Raw genomic sequence first — 15,821 nt, 5'->3', positions numbered from 1 at the left:
ACGGGTGTACAGTAGCTGTGCCTGCCAAATCTGTCCCTTGGTGTTATTTTTCTTTAAAATAAAAATTGAATGTTTTTTTTTTGAACGATCTAATAATGTTGTCTCATTTTCAGACTCTTAGGGCCCGGAAAAGTGGCAGAGAGATTGCCCATAACAGCATCAGCGTGGTTCTAAGTTTTTTTGTTCCACATCAATATTGTCTCAGGCTCCGATATTCCCCGAGTCGTAGAAATGTGTTCGTCAGAGTTTGGGAAGCACAATCGGATTTTGGAGATGTTTTTGCTAGAAAACAATCACTTCACGGTGCTGGCAGCTGTCATCACCTCCGTGCTGTCTGTGCTGCTGCTGCTCGCTGTATCCCGGCAGCTGTGGACCCTTCGATGGACCATCACAAGGGACAGAAAATGTGAACTCCCCCTCCCGAAGGGTTCAATGGGCTGGCCGCTCTTTGGAGAAACCTTCCACTGGCTATTTCAGGTACCGTGACGCGTGTGCGCAATCGTTTACTCTTCAGGAACGGCCCATAATAGCGATGCATTTAGACATGAATAAGGAGTTTACAGTTCAATGTGTTTTTTCCCCTCATTTTTGAGGACGGGCCTAGAAGGGGTGGCGTTTTGTTGTTGCGCTGTTCTTTTAAGACTCAGGTGACAATCAGTTTATAGTATGTCCCCGTATGCGTGCGCTTAAAAGCGATTTAAACTCCACTGTGAAAAACCCAAGAACGTTTTTACGACCCAGATGTAAGGATAACAATTATATTTCTTTGACACTCTTTGGTTGATATATTGTAAAGGAATTTCGTCGCGGCAAGTGTGGACTTGAGCGAGATGTAATTAGTGATTTATTACCACAGACGTGCATATTCCCTTTTAGGAAACAATTCTGGTAGCAGACTAGGCAGAATATCTTTTCCACGATGCAGAGGGTAGTAGCCGAACGTCATTAGCTGGATGGGCTTGAATTTAACACCTCTTTTACCTCGCTGTGTTTTTATGACAGTGCTCCAGTTTTCACATCTCGAGGAGAGAGAAGTACGGAAATGTCTTTAAAACCCACCTTTTAGGGAAACCTGTTATCCGCGTGACAGGAGCCGAAAACGTCCGTAAAATCTTGCTGGGAGAACACAATTTAGTGAGCACACAATGGCCACAAAGCACCCGGATTATCCTGGGAGCCAACACTCTGGTTAACTCCATTGGGGACCTCCATAAACGGAAGAGAAAAGTAAGGGAACACATATTTTATTTCCCGTGCATGTGTAGCACTTACATTTTAAGTAAAAAAGCAAGCCTCTTCTAGTGTATTCGGTATGTATAGCTTTGGTGTGATCAAACAATTTTTGTATGGCCTGTACAATACATCTAGAAAGAAGTTAATATTTTTAACTCGACGAGTGGAGTTCATGCTTTTAATTTTGACCCGAGAAAAGGAAAGAGATTGTTCAGTGGAAAAGCGAGTCCACACGTATTGATTCTGAGCTAAGCTCAAATACTGTTGCTCTACAATATGAAGAGTATGATGCAACGAAAGAAAATGCATGTTCTGTTTTAAGATTTATGGACAATCAGAACGTTAACATATATTTGCTAACTAAAACGCCAAATGCCAATTTTTCTTTTGTTTCTCTCTTCTTCAACCCAAGATTTTGGCTAAAGTGTTCAGCCGAGCAGCTCTGGAGACCTACACTCCGCGTTTGCAAGACGTTGTCAGGTGTGAGATTGCGAAGTGGTGCTCAGAGCGCGGCTCTGTCAATGTGTATGCTGCTGCTAAAGCTCTCACCTTCCGCATCGCTATCCGAGTCCTTTTAGGGCTTAACATAGAAGAAGGTCACCTGAACTACCTCTCCAAAATCTTTGAACAACTTATGGACAACCTCTTCTCACTCCCGTTTGATGTGCCGTTCAGCGGCCTCCGTAAAGTGAGTGCAAATCTTGATTTCACTTTTTGAATAAAAATGATCATTATTAACTTGTGCGGGTGTGTACTATAGACAAAGGCCAGATCTTAATTGGTGTTGAGGTTCTTTGGCTTTAAGAATTTCTTTTTGGGCAGAATACGATTTAAACAACTTGTCCCCTTTTATGCACCAAAAAGTCTGATCTTTCCGTCCGCCCGTACGTCTTCCTCCTCAACAAAACGATTAAGTCCACTGGAGGGGCTTTAAACCTCGTGCCGAAAGACAAAGGTCTTTGTATTAACCACTAAGTGATGTTCTGGAAGAGATGGATATTAGTTAAAACACCGAGATTGTATGGAAATATTTTGGTGTTTGTTTCCTGGGAAAATATAACCTGGATAATGCAAAACAATAACATTGAAACGTTTAACAAAAATTGAGATGTGTATATGTTGAGCACTTTACGGGAAACATGTTTTCTGGAACTATAGAGGATGTTTCCTTGCCTGTTTATATTTTCTTGGAATATAGTGCAGTCGGCCCCCCTGTGTTATGAAACTAAATAACTCACTAGGTTTTTCACGTAGGTATTCCAGTGTAAGTGTGTTTATTCTTTCGTGGGACTATGTGAAAATAAAGTAGTCTGTAAATCCCGACAGGGCAGCCACTTGAAACTACAAATGTTTTTTTTTCCAAGATCTGTTTCTTTCTTAGGAAATAAATTAAAATAACTGGCAAATAAGTCTATCCATACTTGACACAAACTAACGCGTTTCGCCTTGGATGGATGTTTTTGAAACTGCCAAAGTGTTCCTTCCAAAAAAGAGTGAAACAAAAATAAGATAATGATAATTATCATCAGTTTGTTTTTTTCGCAAAATCCCCGATTATTCATATTTGATTTAACTTATTTTTAATGCTTAGTATTTTATTTAACATTTTTGGTATAGCCTTCTACTATGACAAAAACAAAAAAAAGGTGAATACAATTTCAGGTCAATCGAAAACAGTATACGGCTCACTAATACGGTACGCTAAAAGTACTTACTGTAACGTCCTTATATTTCTAAAAACCTATAACACGCAGCGTGCTTACTGTTATGTCACAAATTCCCGTAAAGTAATGTCCCTGAATTGTCCCCCCAACATTTCCCAGTAACACGCCGGAAATGCTTACGAATTTTGTTAACTTCATATTTTAATAGTTGAATCGAACGCATAAAAGTCACGAGCATGAAGAAACAGAATGTAATGTCAAGAACTATTATTTTTTTCTCTAAACCTCAGGGTATGAAAGCCCGAGACACACTCCACGAGTGCATGGAGAAGATTATTAAAGAGAAACTACAGAGGCCTCAGTCCGAGGGTTACAGCGATATCTTTGATTACATGCTGAGCAGTGCCAAAGAGAACGGGCACGAGTTGAGCATACAGGAGCTGAAGGTAATTGCGTCTCTGCCGCCGGAACGCGGTCGTTCTCCAAGTCCGTCTGCAACAAGACGGCAGTTACCCAGTAATGCACTCAGGTTAATGATTGCATTTGGAAGTCGCCCTTATTTATATTTAACTTCTATTATTATGTATAATTAAGACCAATTTTCACAGAAGGTGGTTTAGTCTGAGACATGGTATCATTAGAACATCTTTGGGCTTGCACTTGTATGAAAGTTAGAGAAAACCACTGAACCTGTCACACCTTTGAATTCCAGGAATCTGCAGTGGAGCTCATATTCGCTGCCCACTCCACCACTGCCAGCTCCAGCACCTCTCTCATCCTCCAGCTAATGAGACATCCCGCAGTCGCCGACAGAATCAGAGTGGAGCTGGAGACACAGGGACTCAACTGGAACTCCAACCGGATGCAACCCTCGACCAGCCAGTCGGGGAACTCGGGGCAGGCGATTCTGTCTGAAGGTGTGTCAGAAGGACACGAGCAGGACAGAGACTGCCGTTCCAGGGCAGAAACTATTGAGCAGAAGCCTCCGGGTGACCCCGTCTGTCGCTGTGATTTTCTGGCGGGTGGTGCAGGAGAAGAGCCATTTTCTTTCTGCCACCTGCATCATTTGAACCTGGAGAGACTGGGCCGGCTGCACTACCTGGACTGCGTGGTGAAAGAAGTCCTCAGATTTCTCCCTCCTGTCTCTGGAGGTTACAGGACAGCTCTGCAAACCTTTGAACTAGACGTAAGTTTCGAGAAACAGACCCTGCTGCGTCCTTTCGAGCAACACACATCAGCAGTGTGCACGTAACACTTTTCATGTGACAGGAGAAGGGCGTGGGCCTGTAGAATCTCAGCCGAAAACTGCTCCTGCATGCTAAATGAGGTCACACAGTGAAATCGAAATGCTATGATAGGACACATAACCCCCCCCATAATTCACTGTAAACTTTATGGTCATCTGTATGGTCCTGTGGTGTTCCCTCGTCTCAGTTTAGACTGATTGACTATTTAATCTTCGACAACCAGTAGAATTAGTGACAATGAAATCATATGGAATTGAAAACACTTATAGTGAGTGTTTAACTCTCTGCTCCAGTGTCCTGCACTAGCAACCAGGCCCGTGCGACTTTCCAGAACTCATTATTGAAGAGCGGTGGTGTGCATCCTGTGTGCCTTATTCAGGAGATGGGGCCACACGCACACAGCTCTTTTTGTTAGTGCAAAATTAGATAAACCACAGGTCAAGCACAGGTCAGGTGGGAATATGTGCAGAAACGAATGCAAAGAAAACCGAAGAAACTAGGTGAGAGACCCTGGCCACTTACACATACTGTAGCAGACTGTGCATGAATAGAAAACCGTCCACCTATTTTTTTCTAATTATATGTTGGATCATTGGATACACAAGTAAAAGTAATAATACTTTCAAAATCAAGTCAATACTTACTAATGAACCATGTTTTTTATCTATGTGTATTTAATTATAAAGTCTACTTTTACGAAGACAGACTTATCATTCAAAGTGTAAAAAGCAAATGCGCTTTGGAGTCCTGACAGTTCAGTGTAGTGCAGAGGTAGGCTACTGCTGCAGTGTTTCTAATGCCCCCTGTTACCTTCATTTTCACTTTTGTTATGCAGCTATAATCTCTTGTCAAAACTGAAACATTGAGATCATGTTGTAGCTGTGGGTTTTGAAGAAAAATGGAGCTGGGAACTGGGGGTGGGTTGGATGTTGGTGGTGGGGGTGCCATATTTAACAAGATGTCTGAGGTCGCCCCCTATTGACTAAGTAAAGGAAATGAATTGTAAATCCAGTAGATTCAGCCAAAAGACCAACCTGGCAGAAAGCTTTATGTCTGGGGGGATCCAATCCTGTATGCCAGGTCCAGTGTGTCCGCAGGTTTTTATTCCAGCTCAGCTCATAATGGTTACTGGCTTACCTGAACCAAATATAACAGATTCTCCCAGCTGCTTTAAAAGACCTTGAACACCTGAAGACACACTGGCCCTCCAGGACCAGGACTGGATACCCCTGCGTTACGCAATGAATGCCTTTAAACCTGTCTGACCCTCTTGTTCTTTAAACCAGGCCATAGTATTTGCATTATTCATTCATTTTACCTCATGATTACATTAATTCAGTTCTCACCTTTGTTTAATCGCAAGCTGTAGGTGGTCCAATTGCAAAAAATGCTGCCCAATGACCTCGGTTTAGGTAGAGGGAGACTTAACACTTACGTATGTTTTTGCCTCGTTTTAAGGGATATCAGATTCCAAAAGGATGGAGTGTTATGTACAGCATCCGAGATACTCACGAAACAGCCGCGGTGTATCAGAACCCCGAGATCTTTGACCCGGATCGCTTTGGATCTGAGAGGGATGAGGGCAAGGCTGGACGCTTCCATTACATTCCGTTTGGTGGAGGAATCAGGAGCTGCATCGGAAGGGAGCTGGCACAAATCATATTAAAGACTCTGGCTATTGAGCTGTTGAATACTGCCGAGTGGGAACTGGCCACACCTGCCTTCCCAAAGATGCAAACAGTACCAATTGTGCACCCTGTCAATGGACTCCATGTTTATTTCAATTTCTTAAATTCTGACACAAAGCAAGAGTCTCCAAAATCATAGTCCCGTTTTTCTAACTGTAACTGTACATAGCCTGTTAAATATTAAGTACCCCTCTAGTCTTACATGGGTTACTTCTATTTTTAAGTTATTTTATGTTGTGTTTCTACACAGGGTCACTTACATTGAGACACACCACGTCAAAAAGAAGAAGTAGCTCGTCGTCTCAGTATAAGGAAACAATCGGTTGTAATAAGCCCTTTTGTAATATTTTTAAACGGACAGAAAACCTTAAATATTAGACAGTGAAGTAGATCACTGGAATTGTCTTCCAGTAAAGAGACACAGACACAAGTAATGTAGCCTAGGATGTTCATTTAAGTAGCTGATAGCTGGTAACAAGAGGGTCCAGTAGTTGTTAAAGGATCCCAAAAACATTTTGCTAAGCAGCCTTTTCCTCAACATGTGTGATCACTAGCCATCCCCAAAGCTTCCGAGTGGTGCCTTAGTCATCACAGGCAAGGCTGCAGGGCAAGAGATCCCTGGTCCTACCCACCTCAGTCTCTTCCAACCCTCTGAAAAATGACTCATCATGGCATTTGTTTCTTCACATTGCTTTATCATTTTCCTGTGATATTGCCTTAGATCCAGAGTTTATTTTAGTATGCTTTTATCAAGCAAGGGCATTAGCATTGGGTATCCAATAAAAGCATCTAACTTTATCATGATTATCACCCTTTACTTTCTTAACCATAGAACTTGTAGGAATTGACATAACGTACTGACTTTAATAATTTATGTGTGTATATATGATAAAGATTATAAATATAGCATACTATAACTTTGTTGTTTATGTGTTAAAATGAAGTAGTATAATGCCATATAAGCTTTATTTATAGAACGTGTCAACTAAATATGAATTTAATGTGGGGAAAGTAGTATATTTTTCTCTTTATGTAAGTAGCCCTTTACTGTACCAATAAAATACATTAAAAACCCTGAACTAACAAACACCTGCACACAGTTGCTGTGTGATATTCTCCAATCTTTTACAGTAGGTCTGTTTTCTCATTAAATCAGTGAGGGATGTAGCTATGAAATGTTAGGCAGCACTATAATGTTGATAGACCTACCTGATGAAATTGATCTGTACACTCGGGCAGGATAGGGTGAAAGGAAGGAGAAACGCAAGCGTTATAGCACTTTTTACACTTTCTCCTTATGGAGCTCATTGTGATGTTGGCTTGTCAATGCAACCTAATATATAGTCCTTGGGATGATGTCAGCATGCGTGTTAATCTTATCCTATTGATGTTCACATTAGAAGTCATTCAGTGTTTCTATGCGTTTGTCCAGTGTTCTTTATATGTGAAAATTATGATCTTATTGGTGGTATTTTTGTGATGTATTTGTGAGTTTTAAATAAAAACATGAACTGTTTTTTTAAAAATATATATTGGGTGTTTATATCTACATATGACAGTACACACTTACTAGTAAGTATACCTGCGCAGTTGTTCTCAGTGGGGCAGTAAAAAAAAGACAGAAAATTTTGAAAATTGTGAAATTGCTTCATTCACCTATTCTTCTTTGTAGTAATAGTTATAGAAGTACATTTATTTGGTTGAAATCTTGTAGTTGTAATATGAAAAGACAGTGTTAATAAATACCACTAATTATGCCACTGTAATTATCTGTATCTGTTGCTTAATAAAATTATTTCTGGGGTATGAATAATCTAATTACAATTCACGTTCTTTCCTACAATTCATTTACACTGTCTAGAGCACTGATTTACTTATTTGTGATCTGATCATATGAACTCCCATATGTTCAAATAAAGTTTCAGTTTTTTTAACCAAAGCTGAGACATTTGATTGTGTATGTTTTAAATAAAATAATTTGATGATAACCATTAAAGATGTCAAATGCATTTCAATTATATTCCTAATACCCTCAAACCTTGTGTTGACAACAACACAATCTGACATTCAAATGGATCAGTATAACTATGTTAAAATCAACAATAAAAACAGAAGACAACAATGAATTTTTTGTGTTAGAAAAGCGCATTAAATGTCCATTTAATTTTGTCATTTTCTATAAACACCAAATATTATTCCAACAGTATTGATGCAATTAATTATTACTGTTATTTTGTGCTTATTAATTTTTTTTTTTGTTTTCCTCTTATCGTTACTGCTGGGGAACATACACTCACAAAGCATCTTTATTTATGAAGAGAACGCCATTCTTATCACAGGATTTTTAAAAAATGTTTTAAAAATGCTGAGAAATTGAGCTATGTGAACGCGAGCTCATTTAAATTCTTATGAATAAACTTAAAAATTTACAAATACGTGAGTAAAAAAATGCCATGGACCTAATACATATATATGACGCTTTTTAACAATTTTAATTTAAATTAAACCCTTTAAAAGGTTACACCTTAAAAGATAGCTGAGTTCTCTTGGCAGGGTGACCCTTTTTTGAACCACAAAATGATGCCCTCCTGACCTTGTCTTTAAGGTGAATGCGCATTGTTAACATTGGGTAAACCAGTAGGCGGTGGGTACAAATTTCAAAGACTAACTTTGAGCAGCACAACACCAAAGGCGCCTAAAACGAGTCAGATGACTGCACAAACAGCAGATGAGCTGGCAGTAAAATAAAATCGATGTTATTAACCCAAATGGTTCTGGAAAATAAGACCCATCTCTCTGGGGGATCTGAATGGTTTTGCTGAGGTATCGGAAAGTTTCTCTGTGATTTTAGAAAAATAAAATACAAATAAGTAAAAAATTAATCGGTTTATATTTAGAAAAATAAAATGTAACGTCAGTTTGGGTTTGCCAGTTTAAAGTGTGATCGGCATTGTGAAAGAGGCCGTTACCATAGCTCATGGGGTCAATTAAAAGTTTCTTTACAGACAAGTGAAAAGGCTGTTTATCTCTTGACCCAATTACAAGATTACTGTAAGTGGTTTTAATTATCCCCTTTATTTGATTGTTGTGATTGACAGTAGCAGAATGGATCGCTGTGGAGATAATAAAGCTTTCCTGCTGTAATTATTGGTGCTCAGGCTCCCGTATCTCGTTATTTGATGGACAGTGAACTTGGCGAGGTTTGCGCCAGAGTTCATAGAGATGTCACGGTCCGTGTTGTAGGTCACAAGCAGGTCAGCGCTCGGGAATGGGAAAAGGACCTGGAGGCATCGCGGAGTTTTCCAGCGCTAATCCCTGACGACGCTGGGGGACACAGAGCTCATCACACTCGGAAGAGCTCACACGGGGGATTTAAAAACTTATGGACTGACAAGCGTTTACACGCCTAACCTTTAGGGTAAGTGGGTCGCGGGAGCAAATATCTTTTGACCTGTAACAAAGATTCAACTTTATTACTTAAATCGAAAAGAAGAGGACGATATGCAGTTACACATAGCTTCACACCCCTCGGCTGAATCATTGGCATTAACTAATCTGTTTAGATCGTTTAATTGCGTTGTTCAAATAAACTTTATAATCAAATGAACGTTATATTTGCGAAGTTTACCAGCCACTGCTGATTCATTCTAGTGACTAACTGACTCCTGGCAATTTATCCTTGTAGCTCCAGACATAAAATGCCACCCTCAACTAATCCAGCAGGATCAGTACCTACAGGTACTGTTTGCTACGATTAATCCGCGTCCAATAAACTTTGGACATCCTACCGTTGATAAGTAGGTATAGTTTCATAATAAACAAAAGGAACGAATTAATGACGCCCCGTTTCCATCAATTCCAGTACGTTTACACAAGACTATACGTCCAGTTTTTGTTTAATCGCATTCCCTACAGCTTGTTTTATTGGAGTGAATAATATTTCTCGACCTGTAATTTCTTTATATTCTAGAATCGCGTCCCAATATTAAACGGGTATTTAAACATGTTTTGACAGTTGGTGACAACTCGTGTAATGAACAAGGAGCAAAATACAGCCTAAGCATGCAGTTTTATTTACTTGGCACTTAGAAAAAATAGTAAGGCTACAACGTAAGTAGCAGTTTTAAAAATAGGATGTATGGTGTTGCTTGCCAAACACACCTGCATTCATCTTTACAGTAAGGAAGCAGGTTGCAGACACCCTGGTTAATAACATATAAATGACAGATACAGCAAAAATGTGGTTAATGATTCTGAGCACTCCCTGCGAGCTGCGGGTGAACTATACTTGAACTTCGTGCAGGTAGTATGTGTGTGCAGAAGGGTGGAACAGGATATGATGGCATTTTAAGCATTTTAAACACTTGGCTGCTGCTGCCAGGTCAAAACATTCCTTACTCATTGAAGAGCAAATCTATTTGTTCCCCATTCCAAAACTGCACCCCTGAGAACGTAGTAAGAAAGACCGAGCAACAGATCGATCTCCCTTATAAAAATATGAACACAAATCTATAACTATTGTTCTATCGTGAACACAAATGGCGATGTTGGCGATGGTGTAAAAACAAAAAGCGAATCAGAGATGCAAAAAAATGGAAAATACTTTAATATTATGAATGGAAGAGGGGGGAGGGGGTGTATACAACAGTTAAGGTAGCTCGGCCAAATAGGAGAATAAGGTAAATTGCAGGGCACTCGGTCACGTGGCACAATACAGGGAGGCAATCTGACTTTATAATAAAAGAGAGACCTCATTAATGCGCTCCCGTTATGCGCAAAAAAACATTCTGCAAGCGGTCAGGCGGCGGTCGTGCGGGATTTTGGCATTGCAGCTGTTGAAAAAGCAACTATAAATGCTGTGGGTGGCAACAGTGCCGCTGTTTACTTTTTGATTTAACCTTGCTTTGCTCCCTTAGTTTTCAAACTGACCCGAGTTTGAACCGACGGCGAGCACTATATCATATTTTTTAGGAATCCACTTCAGTCTGACGTTGATGTAGTTTCGTGGAGGCCCTGGAAGACACTGTAAACAGGGTTAACGCCAGGCCAGACTCTAATTTTAGATTAGCCTGCATCTTTGCCACGACCGCTGTTTATAAAAAGTTTGGACAAGAGCTCTTCTCCATTTTGTCTCCACGACGTAATGATAAACACAATGATAGTGAGTTTTACATCTGTTCCCTTGCTCCTTGGTTACATAATTTCATGTTTGAAGCATCTATGTTTTTGTATATGGCTATATTCAACTTTCTTAGATGGGTGCTTATATATACATACAATCCATAGTTAGATCATAACATCTCTTAATACACACAGAGATTATAAAGTAACTATTGCAACTAACAATTTTAATGTATTGATATTGAAGTTACTTTTACACCCGGGGAAATGACAATACATTCTGCGCACGAATTATCCTCATCACGCACGCTAACCACACTCCAAATAATTAAAAAAAAACATTGCAATGTAATGAGTCAGTGATATTGTAACTCTAAGGACAGCAATTAAAGACTAATTGTTAAATTAAGTTAAACTACTAAGGATAAAGGTAATCGGGTAATCGACACTTAATTAGAACAGGAAATGGGAGTATATCTTGAAATTATAGTTTGGGTAAGAAAAAGAAACTTTCGATCTGAATGCAGAAGTACCAGAGTCAGTAAAGAATAATTGCAATCTTGCTCAATTAAGCCCGCCCCAGGCATTACAGCCAAGAGCCCAAGCAAAGTAAGGAGTTTAAACTGCAGAATATTTGCCACAAAGAGTCCTCCGTGCTTCCCATTGTGTTGGGGAATTAACACCTTTTCAAAGTTAAATCCAAGGATTGTCTAGCTGCTCCAGGAGGTGGTATTAAAATGGGCTTATAACAAATGGTTAAGGATTTTGGGACAGCGTTTCTCCAATGGGCGGAGCAAAGAGGAATGGCACTACAATTAAAGATGAACTTTGTGTGAACTAATTTATCTGACCAAGGTAACAGGAGGCCGAGACCTGGAAACGAGTATAAAAGGGGGTATAAGCATTGAGACTCACCAGTCGAGAGAAACGCCTTTGAGAATCTTTGACCTAAAAGAGAACTGTCGGACTCCCATCACATTGTCGTCCCTGGACGCAACGTCAACATGGTTTTGTATACATTATTCGCAACGGTTCTCTGCACTCTTGTGCTCCCCGTGCTGCTGTTTTTAGCGGCCGTAAAGCTCTGGGAAATTTACATTGTCAGCGGACGGGATCCCAGTTGCCGGAGCCCCCTTCCTCCAGGTACCATGGGTTTGCCGTTCCTTGGCGAGACTCTCCACATGGTCCTTCAGGTAAAGCATCTGGGTCTGGAATCGCAACACAACTGCAAAGGGCTGGTATCGAGTCACGGCATGCATCCCAATTCTGTGTATAGCAGGGTGTACGCGAGCGCCACCCTCTTTAAATACGAGCTATAAGTCGGCGATTAAGTTACATTATCTAGATGAAATGTATTTTAGGACGTTGATTTGTTTGCTACAATATGACCCGTTGTTGTGTTTTTCTTCGCTGTCATTTTTGAACTCTTAACATTTTTAGGTGCACACGGAGATTGTCATCTTTTCCTGCTATGGAAAATGCCGATGTCGGATTGCGTCAAACTCTTGACTGCAACTAAAGCCCAGTTCTTTATCCTTTGCAGAGAAGGAAATTCCTGCAGATGAAACGCCAGAAGTATGGATTTATCTACAAGACCCATCTCTTCGGCAGCCCTACGGTGCGGGTGATGGGCGCTGAAAACGTGAGGCAGATTTTGCTGGGTGAACATAAACTTGTCGCCGTTCAGTGGCCAGCGTCAGTGAGAACCATCCTGGGTTCAGACACCCTCTCCAATCTACACGGCGCGCAGCACAAGAGCAAGAAAAAGGTGAGTTAAAAATGGAGTGTCTCGCCCTCCCCCTGAGCGGATTGTAAATGTAAAAACGTTGTGCATTTTTGTAATGTAATGTCCGGAGCCTTTTGCCCTTCTCAAAACATTAAAGTGTAAACGCGGATACGCTCTGGTATTCTGAAATCCCTCCTGCATTGTACATATTTCAACAAGTCTGCTCCTCGATCATTCAGGGTTTCTTCTCGCATTTTGTAGGCGGTCATGAAAGCTTTTTCCAGGGACGCCCTGGAGCATTACATCCCGGTAATTGAAGAAGAGGTGAGGTGCGCTGTGACGACCTGGCTCCAAAGCGACTCCTGCGTGCTGGTCTACCCCGAAATGAAGCGGCTCATGTTCCGCATCGCGATGAGGCTCCTGCTTGGCTTTGAGCCTGAACAAACGCAGTCCGACGAACAGGAGCTGGTGGAAGCATTTGAGGAGATGATAAAGAATCTATTCTCCCTCCCGATCGATGTGCCCTTCAGCGGCTTGTACCGGGTAAATGCCAGATGATGCTCTTGCCACGCTGATCTCGAGTGGTACCTTTGTAAATACAGACGATAAGAGCGCAGGCAGCATCCGGCGTCCAAGATGCCATTCTAAAATACTGAAATGTTTCTTTCTTTAACAGGGTCTGAAGGCTCGCAATTTTATCCATTCCAAAATTGAAGAAAATATCAAGAACAAGATCTCAAAGCCTGCCGACGAGAGGCGCCACAAAGACGCCTTGCAGCTGTTGATAGAGAACTGCAGGAAAAACGGAGAGCCGCTCAATATGCAGGTAGATTTCCTTTCTCGTTGTTTCATTACCGTTCTCAGCATGGGAAAAAAAAGTTAAGTAAAATTACAACTAGCGTTCTGCTGAATTAAATGTTGTGAAACGCGCTTTCTTCTAACAGGAGATTAAAGAATCCGCAACCGAATTGTTATTTGGAGGTCATGAGACCACCGCCAGTACAGCAACATCGCTAGTGACGTTCCTCGGTTTGCATCAGGATGTAGTGCAGCGCATGAGACAGGAGCTCTACGCGAAGGTGAAGCACAGTCGCGTTTTCCATCTCTCTCTACCCTCTTGGAGTCTAACCTGATTTACCCTTTAATTCACGGGTAAATTGTAAAACACTCTTTTCTCCCGTTTTCAGGGATTGCTGGGAGCCAATTCTCAAGACAAATCGCTGAACATCGAGACGCTGGAACAACTGAAATACATCGGATGCGTCATCAAAGAAACACTGCGGATAAACCCCTCGGTGCCTGGTGGTTTTCGCGTGGCTCTCAAAACATTTGAGCTGAACGTAAGGCAAAGTCTAATGTGTATAACTGTTCGTCAATATATTCCAAGTTTACAGCCAATCCTTTAATAACTAGTGAAGGTATATCGTGTTTACCAGTAACACCAGCAGTAAAGTCCAGCAGTACTTTACAGATTTAAATAAGAAAGTAGTCACTTTTAATCGCGTCGTTCTCTTCAAATGTAAGGCGCTACGATTTAGTTGCTATTTGGTAGGTTACACTTTGTCCCCTTCATCCTTTCATTATTTCAATCTGAGATGGCACCATAACCCGCTTAGAAAAAGTAAATATTATGTTAACACGTGGAAGAAGAACCCCAGCGATTGTGCCCATAGTTCTGTCCTGTTTAGGGTAGCACTGAGATCACAATAATGTGGTTTGCACGTGATTTATAATGATTTTAATACGAAAATGGTATTGGTTGTATTCTGAGCTTTGGAAACTTTTGCTGGTGAATTCCTCATGAGGAATTCCACCACAGATGTTTGTCGTCAATGCAAATAACAGCATTATGGCCCATTAAACATTCACCAATACTGTAATCCCCAGACTAATTGCCTGGATATATTACAGACATGCCAGAAAAGTAAGCTCCATGGGTCTCTTACAGTCGTGGACTTCATTATGCGAAGAACTGCTTCCCATTTCATACTTGTCAGTGTGCATGAATCCTTTTAAGCATCAAATTAAAATAAAATATTTCCTCCTGTGTGAAAAGTGCAAATTGCTGCAGTGGGAAGCCCGAGAACCATTGCTCTAAAACCACGTCCCAAAACCATGACCTGGACCAACACAACCCATTCGCACCTGGAGATTTCTGATGACATTTTCTTTGATTTTCAGGGCTACCAGATCCCGAAGGGATGGAATGTCATTTACAGCATATGTGACACACATGATGTCGCGGAGGTGTTCCCTAATAAAGAGGAGTTTCACCCTGAGCGCTTTATGTCCAGAGCTCCTGAGGACACGCCTGGGTACAACTACATACCTTTCGGTGGAGGTTCTAGGAGGTGTGTGGGCAAGGAGTTTGCAAAAATACTCCTCAAGATCTTTTTAATAGAGCTGACCACGAAATGCAACTGGACACTTCTGAATGGCCCCCCTACCATGAAAACGGGCCCAACTGTGTATCCAGTGGACAATCTACCCACAAAGTTCAGCAAATTTGTTGACAACTACAACTAATTCACACACAAGGAAGAGAACCTATAGCATTTAATTTGTAAATAGCCTGTTTCATTATTAATTTTAGGAGAACTGTTTTACATTTTATATTTGACTTGTATATTTTTTAATACAATAGATATTTATACGAGACCCTTAATATTTTTGTAAAGAAAAAACACTTTGCAAGCACTATATGTATGTGGATCCTAGTGATTCATTAAAGCTGATAAATAACTTTTATTTAAAGTGAGTTAAATATGTACATATTGTTATTTTAGTCATTTCTAAAGCAGTTTATTTAAACTAAACAAGTTACTGTATGGGATCTATTTAAATAATTATTTTTGGACAGACGTTGAGAAATATTACTGGAAACCTTTATTGGTTATACGTGAGACTTTTTGGGCAAAATGTCACTCATCGGAAAAACTGAAATGTGGTACTACTTTTAAATAAAAGTGCAGATTTCTATATTTCAAATTTCTGTGTTTATTTCTTAAAGAAATTTAAAAAATATACTGTGCATGCAGATATTTTGTCATGGTCCTAGTGACAAATATTATAAATGCAATCCTCCATAAAGGGGACACACAATTGATGAATTCTAATGCAAATATCCTCTTTCTTTTCTAAT

At 40.4% G+C, this 15,821-nt stretch overlaps 2 protein-coding genes across 2 annotated transcripts; both read left to right on the top strand.

The window, feature by feature from the left end:
* The first annotated feature begins 196 nt into the window (after nucleotides 1-196).
* Nucleotides 197-7,358, top strand: cyp26c1 (cytochrome P450 family 26 subfamily C member 1). Its single transcript, XM_088916597.1, has 6 exons — nucleotides 197-477; nucleotides 1,003-1,227; nucleotides 1,646-1,921; nucleotides 3,188-3,343; nucleotides 3,610-4,083; nucleotides 5,603-7,358. Exons 1-6 carry the CDS (start codon nucleotides 232-234, stop codon nucleotides 5,969-5,971), a joined length of 1,746 nt encoding a protein of 581 aa, XP_088772723.1. The 5' UTR covers nucleotides 197-231; the 3' UTR covers nucleotides 5,972-7,358.
* Nucleotides 7,359-11,887: 4,529 nt separating this feature from the next.
* On the top strand, nucleotides 11,888-15,620 carry cyp26a1 (cytochrome P450 family 26 subfamily A member 1). Its single transcript, XM_088917030.1, has 7 exons — nucleotides 11,888-12,146; nucleotides 12,497-12,721; nucleotides 12,941-13,222; nucleotides 13,356-13,505; nucleotides 13,624-13,758; nucleotides 13,867-14,019; nucleotides 14,861-15,620. Exons 1-7 carry the CDS (start codon nucleotides 11,958-11,960, stop codon nucleotides 15,203-15,205), a joined length of 1,479 nt encoding a protein of 492 aa, XP_088773156.1. The 5' UTR covers nucleotides 11,888-11,957; the 3' UTR covers nucleotides 15,206-15,620.
* The last annotated feature ends 201 nt before the right edge of the window (nucleotides 15,621-15,821 follow it).

The sequence above is a fragment of the Atractosteus spatula genome, chromosome 5 (genome assembly GCF_055471065.1).
Source record: "Atractosteus spatula isolate fAtrSpa1 chromosome 5, fAtrSpa1.hap1, whole genome shotgun sequence".
NCBI classification, from domain to species: domain Eukaryota; kingdom Metazoa; phylum Chordata; class Actinopteri; order Semionotiformes; family Lepisosteidae; genus Atractosteus; species Atractosteus spatula.
Note: the sequence above shows the minus strand (reverse complement) of the source record. Positions and strands in the feature narration are given on the sequence as shown.

Coding starts and splice junctions, on each gene's coding strand:
- cyp26c1 (XM_088916597.1), top strand. CDS start 232: ATGTGTTCGTCAGAGTTTGGGAAGCACAATCGGATTTTGGAGATGTTT. Junction 1,228..1,645: donor TCCATAAACGGAAGAGAAAA/GTAAGGGAACAC, acceptor CTTCAACCCAAG/ATTTTGGCTAAAGTGTTCAG. Junction 4,084..5,602: donor TGCAAACCTTTGAACTAGAC/GTAAGTTTCGAG, acceptor CCTCGTTTTAAG/GGATATCAGATTCCAAAAGG.
- cyp26a1 (XM_088917030.1), top strand. CDS start 11,958: ATGGTTTTGTATACATTATTCGCAACGGTTCTCTGCACTCTTGTGCTC. Junction 13,223..13,355: donor CCTTCAGCGGCTTGTACCGG/GTAAATGCCAGA, acceptor TTTCTTTAACAG/GGTCTGAAGGCTCGCAATTT. Junction 13,759..13,866: donor GACAGGAGCTCTACGCGAAG/GTGAAGCACAGT, acceptor TCCCGTTTTCAG/GGATTGCTGGGAGCCAATTC.